Source organism: Alexandromys fortis, unplaced genomic scaffold, assembly GCF_014885135.2.
Source record: "Alexandromys fortis isolate MF-2015 unplaced genomic scaffold, M_Fortis_MF-2015_v1.1 scaffold_34, whole genome shotgun sequence".
NCBI classification, from domain to species: domain Eukaryota; kingdom Metazoa; phylum Chordata; class Mammalia; order Rodentia; family Cricetidae; genus Alexandromys; species Alexandromys fortis.
The window spans coordinates 13,651,191-13,659,000 of NW_026067933.1; the positions used below are offsets into that span (position 1 = coordinate 13,651,191).

General features: G+C 40.4%; 1 protein-coding gene across 1 annotated transcript; it reads right to left on the bottom strand.

Annotated features, from left to right (window-relative positions):
• Positions 1 to 4,100: 4,100 nt before the first annotated feature.
• Positions 4,101 to 4,655, bottom strand: LOC126503893 (FUN14 domain-containing protein 2-like). The gene has a single exon (XM_050145870.1). The coding sequence runs from the start codon at positions 4,653 to 4,655 to the stop codon at positions 4,101 to 4,103; it is 555 nt and encodes a 184-aa protein (XP_050001827.1).
• Between the last annotated feature and the right edge of the window lie 3,155 nt (positions 4,656 to 7,810).

Consider the following 7,810-nt stretch of genomic DNA (forward strand, 5'->3'; position numbering starts at 1 on the left):
GTCTTGTTTGGCCAGACATATTGTTGATATGTGAGGGGTGAGGAGATATAATCTTACTGCAGACTTCCTGGTCCTCTGGTTCATACAATCTTTATGCCTCCTTTTCTGTGATGTCCCAAGAGCCTTAGGTGCAGGTGTTGGGTTGTAGATGGATCAGTTGGGTCTGAAAACCCCAAGGTCAATTGTTATGTGCGTTTTGACTAGTTGTGATTTTTTTTGTAATGTTCTCCATATGTTCTAAAGAGAAGTTTACTTGATGAGGCATTGACTGCTACACATAAGTAGCAGATATCTGTGGTTCTACATATATGGAATGAAGTTAGGGATTATCCTGACTTAGCAGCAGTGTAGGTTCTCCTTGAAGATCTATGATCCCACTAGCCATGTATGTAGTACTAGTATGATTTTTCTTTTGGTGAGCAGGACTGATTTCCAATTAGACTGCTGTTGGCTACTACCAAGATGTGATTACCCTTAGGGATGTTGGATGTTGTGTTATTATGGTTGATGTGGTTTATAGGTCTCACTGTCGGGTAGGACTGTTGGTTGCTTGCCCACTTTGAAGCTTACAAAGAACCTTCCACCACTATAAAAGTTCTTACAAATGTAAAAGTAATTTTGCCTGAAGGGAAAACATGATCCCTAATCTAAATCTGAAACTCAAATCACTTTTAGAGCATGGCATTTTGGATAATAAATACTTAATTTGGGGAAACCGAGAAAAAGGATATCTATCTGTCTATCTATCTATCTATCTATCTATCTATCTATCTATCTATCTATCTATCTACCTACCTATCTATCTAATATATCTATATCTATAGTTCTTCTATGTATCATCTATTTATGCACACAGATGCATGTATGTATATATTCTATTCTGTATCATACAGAGTTAATACCAAAGCCTATACTTGAAAGACTTAAAGTTTTTCCACCTATACAGTTTAGAGGCTTATTTCCAGTGTCTACATAAGATTGTTGCATGTTTGCTTTTCGAGACTGACACTGAGTCACTATGAAGTATTTTATTTTCAGGAGCCAGTACCCAGAGGTATAATACTGTTTTGTGAGATAAGGCTAGACACTCTCAAATTCCAAAATTTAAAAGGTCTAGCTACTAAAAAATAAGTTTCAAACTTTGTCACCTGGAAGTTCATTTCTTTTCTGTTCAATTCTAGAACAGCGTGGCTTTTCATAATTTGTGCAGATAATAAGGAATTCTATTTTGTTTTTTTGAAAAGTTAATCCCCCGCCCCAGAACCTTCCTAAAAGCATTAATGCCCACCATGTAATGAAATATGCTTTTATTTGAAGACAGAAAATGAAAGAAAGAAACAAACAATAATTAAATCTCCTAAATAATGTGTGCTTTGTGGTTAAATCTCCATGCAACTCCTTGAAAATTTAATAAGGGAATAAAGGCTTTTTCCATTTGGGTAATGCAGAGCCACAATTCTCCTCTATGAAATTGTCTCTGGCTAAATTGTGCCCCACAATTCAGGTTGCTGAGTATCTTGCTTGAGAGCATTTTATGCATCTATTTTTTAACTCAAGTCAGTCATGTACAACCATATTATCTCACATCAAAGTAGGATATAAAACCAGGAGACTAGGTGAGGGGAAAAAAGTCAGGGATGAATGTCATATTATATGATCCAATTACATACAGCCCCTGACTTCCATATGCCTGACTTATGAATGTCCTTGCATTTACAAATGGGTTCTCCAGGGAGGGTCAGCAAAAGCCTCCCTCTGTTGCACCCCTCCTTCTCTGTCTGATTTGCAGCCCAGCCATTTCCCAGGCTGTAGCAGACTTTATTTGGCTTTCTCTCGCTGCTGCCCCTTCTTCACACTGGACAAGTTTTTAACACATGAGACGCACCAAGAAATAGAAAAGACGACAGAAACGTCAAGGAGAAAGAGAATATAAACTTCATGTAACTTTCTTACAGTTCTCTACTTCTCAACACCTTTCATTTGTTTTGCCATGGAAAAAATGAAACAAAAAGAGAAAGTTTTTCCCTTTTGTCAGTTGCCTGTTTCTCAAGTCTGTGCAGCTCCTTAGATCCTTTCTTGCCGCCGAGGGTGCTGCCTCAAGTATGATCATTTGATTTATGCGGGAAAATGCCAGAAGGAGGAGGAGATGCAGCCATTGCTCCTGCTGGGGAAAACGTATTAGTAGTTGCTCATGTTGGAATGTGAAATCTGTTTTTCCAGAGAAACAATGATTTGGATGATGGCAATCACACAAACTGTTTTAGATGATAGCAACACACATTTGTTTTTAATTATCATTTTGAGCATAACGATAATGCATATCCCATTGTACGAGAATTTTTTTTATTTACTATTTGTTTAATGACTTAAAAAAAACGAAAGAAAACAAAGTACTAATTGATATTTTCCTTTGGAGAGGTTGGTTTTTTAAGTAAGAGTTTTAAGTGAATGGAAGAATATAAACATAACTTAAACTGTAAAGACCCAATTGGCTTATAAACAAATGGTTGTTCCTCAGGTCTACGGAGTTTGTGGTTTTAGTATGCCCCCCCCCCCCCGACTTTTTTCCCCTCACCTAGTCTCCTGGTTTTATATCCTACTTTGATGTGAGATAATATGGTTGTACATGACTGACTTGAGTTAAAAAATAGAAACATGAAGATCTGTTTATTCCTGGTATTTAATCCTGGTATTAAAGGTGGAAACCCAGACATACTGAAAGGCAGAGAAGTAACCGTTTCTTCTTCCTGTGTAGCATACAGTTTCCACAGTGGTCCTTACGATTATCGTTTTCTGTTGCTCACAGTGTTGAGTTTGGGCAGAACCCATGATTTTTACCTTCTGATCAACAGGCAATGGAAGCACTGATTGCACTCACACACTCACCCTTTCTGCAGAGGTGTTGGACCCCTAGGACCTTCTTCTCTCTCCACCTGATCATGATGAAAAGAAGTCAGTGCTGTTTCTGATTTGTATGGCGAGAGCAAAGTCCGTGTGAGATGAACTGTGTGGATGGCCTCCCAGAGCTGAGCTGGTCCTCTGGTTGACAAAGCACAAAATGTGAATCAATCCTACAGTTGCAAATATAGAAATTGTACCCCAGACCTAGACCTGAAAGCAGATTCTTCTTGAAGCGTCTAGGTGAAAATTTCCCCTAGCTGACGTTTGATTGAAGTAGTCGAGGCCCTGAAGTAGAAAGTCCAGCTAGATGGGTTATGGCAAACTAATCCTGGGGGAAAAGGCAAATGAGAAGATTGAGACGAGGCAAAGTAGACTTGGAGATGCATTCTTCAGTTCTTTCTTAAGGTCTTGGGGGAAGCAGTTCCCGGGGACTTGGACCTGTAATCCCACCTCCACAGGAAGCTGAGACATAAGATTGTCAAGTTCCAGGCCAGTGAGAGCAATTTAGTGAGACCTCTCAAAATGAAAAATACCCCAAAGCCTGGGAATATAGCTCAGTGGTAGCCCTTGGCCTAGTACGAGTAGTAGGAGCAAGGCCCTAGGCCCACCCTATCCTACTCCACAAAAAAAAAAAAAGAAAAACAAACAGGTCTTAGTGAAGCTTTCAGGGATTTAGATTAGGCCCTTTTTGAAGAGAGTCACACTTCTGAGTTCCAAACTAAGATAGCTATAATTACAGCTTACTGGAGTAGATGTCCAGAGCAAAAGAAAGCATCAATTTACTTGTAAAGTTTTGTAAGGAGACTGTCCTTCTACAGTAGCTGATTAGGGGGTGGTACTCCCACAACTGTCCCTGCTTTGCTTTCTTCCCATGCTCAAAGTCAGATATGTTCAGTTCCTTTCCACATAGTGCTCTTCCAGCTTGACTGTTAGGAACAGATATTAAAGATGGTTTGGGGCAGGTTTTACACACCGGGGAAGGACCATTCCTGTTGACCTCCAGATGGAGAGTGCGCTGCCCTGTGGCTTGTCAAGCCCATGGGAGGACCTGTGTTAACTTGCATGGGCAGATGCGCATGGAAGCGGTTCAGATTTACAACAGGGAGGAGGGCAGGCATGAAGAGGGAGTGGAAAGCCTCTGGATTTTTCTACGATGGTGTATAGAGGCTGCTGAACTGTAGGAGTGGAATGATACCCCTTTAGGATGCCATACCGAGCAGAAAGCCTCCAAAAAATCCTCCAGTTACTAATACATTCTGCTTTATGAACGACACCAACTCCTCAGCTTTGCTCTTGACCTCAGTTGGTAATTGGGCGCTCTTCCGAATCTTCAGTTGTTCCTTGGCCTTTTTCATATCCTTTTCTACACGATTCCAGTCAACTTTGATGTAGCCAGTATGGTTTGCGAACTGAAGTAGAAAAAAGCCCCCTCCCACCGCTGTGGCAGCCAGCTTTCCAACTCTCTGAAATATGAAGCCAGTGCACCAGCCCGTGATGCCGCCAACCAGGAGCTGGGTTGCCACACTGTACTTCTCGCCCACAGACCGTGTCTCCTGCTCAAAAAGTTTGCGCCACCAAGGCTGGTTTTTGCCAAATTCTGTAAGATCCAATGCCTCATAAGCATCAAAGTGTTCTTGACTGTTCGTGGCCATGTCTGTGAGCTGCGAGTTGCGAGAGGACAGCCGCAGAGGGTCAGTAGGGCAGGAGATAGAGCGTTTTGCGGTTACGGTGGTGGTGCTTATGGTTGTTGTCATGGCCTGCTGACCTTCCGCACGTGGGCAGATGTATCCATTCCCACGGCCGTGGCGAAAGAGGGCAGGTGGAGCACGCGCCTCAGCTTTTCTTCAGGCGGAGCTACGTCATAAAGCCACCTTGGCCTTTATCAAACTGGGTGTTCTGGACCCAAAATAAAGCCCAACGCTTGGCACATGCTCGTATTGGCCATGACACTTGTTCTTTCCTGAAGGGAAGTGGCACCAGCAATGTACGATCGGACAACAGCCACATTTCCTGCTCCAAATCCCACCAATCCACGAGCAATCAGCATGTAGTATTTGTTATGAGCAGCTGGCACGTGGACATATGCATATAGGCAGTTGGCTGCCACCGAAATAAAGATGGAGACGATAAGAGGTTCTTTTCTTGGCCTATAATTAGACCATAAACCAAATAGAGGTGAAGCTACCATTTGGCCAAGACTAAATGAAGCAATAACCCAGCCCCCAAAACTTGCATCGGCTGTCTGATCAATCCACACTGCTGAGGAACATAGTGAGGTAGAGAATCCTAATAGATCTCCATCTGCTTTTGTAAAGCTCTTGGGTTTCTACCATATCCCATTCTCTGCTTCCGGGGGAGCCGGGGCCCAGGAGAGGCTCCCGCTCGGCCTCGCTTCCCAGGCTCACCATAATGACAGTGTTAAAATACTTAAACTTCAAATTTATATATATATACATACATACATATATACCTTTATAGATCTTAAAAAATGGTCCCTTGGTTGTCCTCATTCATTTAAGAAGGATTCCTCTTCCAGAGCTCCTTTAGTAATCCAGGGAAACCATGTATGTTTGCCATTTCCTATGTTGCTAAGTTACTAAACTATGTTGTAGAATATCTTTTAGCTAGCATTTAAAATTAGAAAAATAAGACCATAGTTGGCAAAATGATAAAAGAACCTCAAACTTTCAGTGTGGTTGAGTGAACAAAACATTTCTAAGAGCATATGGCATTGGATGTCAGCTTTTATATTGTTATTGCTGAAGTGGAAAGGTTAACTCACTTCATATCTCTTTCCATTTGCTTCTAGGTCTGTTTTATCTCGAACGACCTGCTGAATCACTGAGCAATAAATTGGTTTTAAGGCAACAGCTTCTTCTGGAGAGCTAGTACTTCAGATTTAGGTATGGCTGTGAACACACATATACCAACATAGCACCAGGAATAATATACTAGAATATAATGAAAATTTAATGTCTTTGTTGAACGAATAAGATTAAATAAATCATATATATATGAAAATATATGGGCCTCCCTTTAAATTACAGTGAAAATATGTTATGTAATATTTGACATGTGCTTTTATTCACATGCTGATTGGTTGACTCTTTTGTCTTACAATGCTGCCACAGATTTCCTTGCTCAAACATCAAATGCCCTGTAGAAGATATCATCAATGTCAAGACTGCTGGGTCAGAAGGCAGACCCTTTAAACTTTTTAGTAGATACTATAGATCACTTTATACAAACATATTCCCTACCAATGCATGAAACTGGCACTTACTGAAATGAGAGTGCCAGTATCTTTGTAAAGAAGAGCCAGTGGATTAACTCTCCCCCTTTCTCTATCTATAGTCAGCATACCCAGCATATAGTTGTACCAGCGGGCTTATTCCATTTGTGGTGCTCTGTGTTTCCTTGTATTGGATGTCTGTCATGAGAACTCTGATGCTTTACTGCCGTTCTCAGTTGACTGTTAAAAGAAATGTGACATTTTAATAAAAATAGAATCAAGTCCTGTATGCAAGTTACTCTTTAGAGTCACTTAGTAAACAATCTCCTATTCATCAAAAACAAGCCCTAAGGCTCATGTCGGTCTAGCAGTTCAGTTTCCTTTCTCTTTGATGTCCGTTACATTTGCAAGGGTATCCACTTTAACTGGTTACCTTTCCTAAAGCTAATAATGGTCTAATAAGAAAAGGGATGAACTTACAGGGGAAATTTAGGGTAAAACAACAGCTAAAGATTTAGCTGAAGAGGGACATACTCAATAGGCACAAGCCTCGCAAAGCCTAAAACATCATAGAAGAAGAAAATGGAAATGATCAATTAAACTTTTCTTCTTTTGCTTGGATGAATGAGAATGAAAGCTTCCAGTTGAGTATGTCTGAGAGATTATCCTAGCTAACATTAGGATGGAGATTTATGTAGTCTGCACATTATTGCTTTGCCTTGGGAACCAGGAATGTGGAGTGTTTATTAAGTAGGTTTCTGTTTTTGTTGAACAGGTATTTTTCTCTTACGACTTGGTTCCACTGTATAATCACACTTCTTTGCATAATTTGTATTTGATATATGTCTGAGTCCTTGCTTGGAACAGACCATATGGAAAGCTTGAAGAGTGCCCTGGGATCTAGGAGTATGCGGTGATTAACCATGGGTTCTGCTATGCGTGCAGCAGATGAGCAGAGCCGGGAAATCAAAGGCTCCACACAATTGTTCTGTTGCCCTTATTTTGTCCTTTATTTGGTGATGCTTTACTAAGTGTGAGAAAGTGAGGCAAAGTGAGATGCCCCAGACAAGCGAAGAAAAGAAACGACCAAGTGTGTTTCAGAGGAAAATTGAAGAAGACAGCCCATTTGTTGTACAGCGTTGATAGCTGGAAGATCAACTATTTTGTAAAAATGAAAATAAAAATAAAGTTGCAGGTTTCTCAGAATCTCCACAGAACTTTTTAGCATGTATGAGACAATATAACTGACAGAAACTGTCTTTGTAATTATATCTAAGAACATTTATTGAGCAAGCATTTTATGCACATAGTTGCTGAAGGGACTTCAATAGGACACTGGCAGAAAAAGCAGCTGCTTATCTTTGTAATCTTTAAACCCTGTGGAAACCACTGGGATCAGGAAGGAAATAGCTAGGTGAGACAAGATGTCAAAAATAAGTTGCTACAAAGATTTTGCTGATATATCAATTAAAAATTCAATATTAATAGTTCAATTTTCTATCAATGTATAGCCAAATTATTTAGGAAGCACTGAAGACAGATGAAATATATTTCTTGGACTTTGTAAGACCTGCTTTACCTTGTTGGTCCTGGTTTACAAACCTTGGCTCGGATTCTCTACAACCGTGCTTATTAAGCTTGGCTAAAATTCAAAATTACCTGTACAGCTTGTTAGCA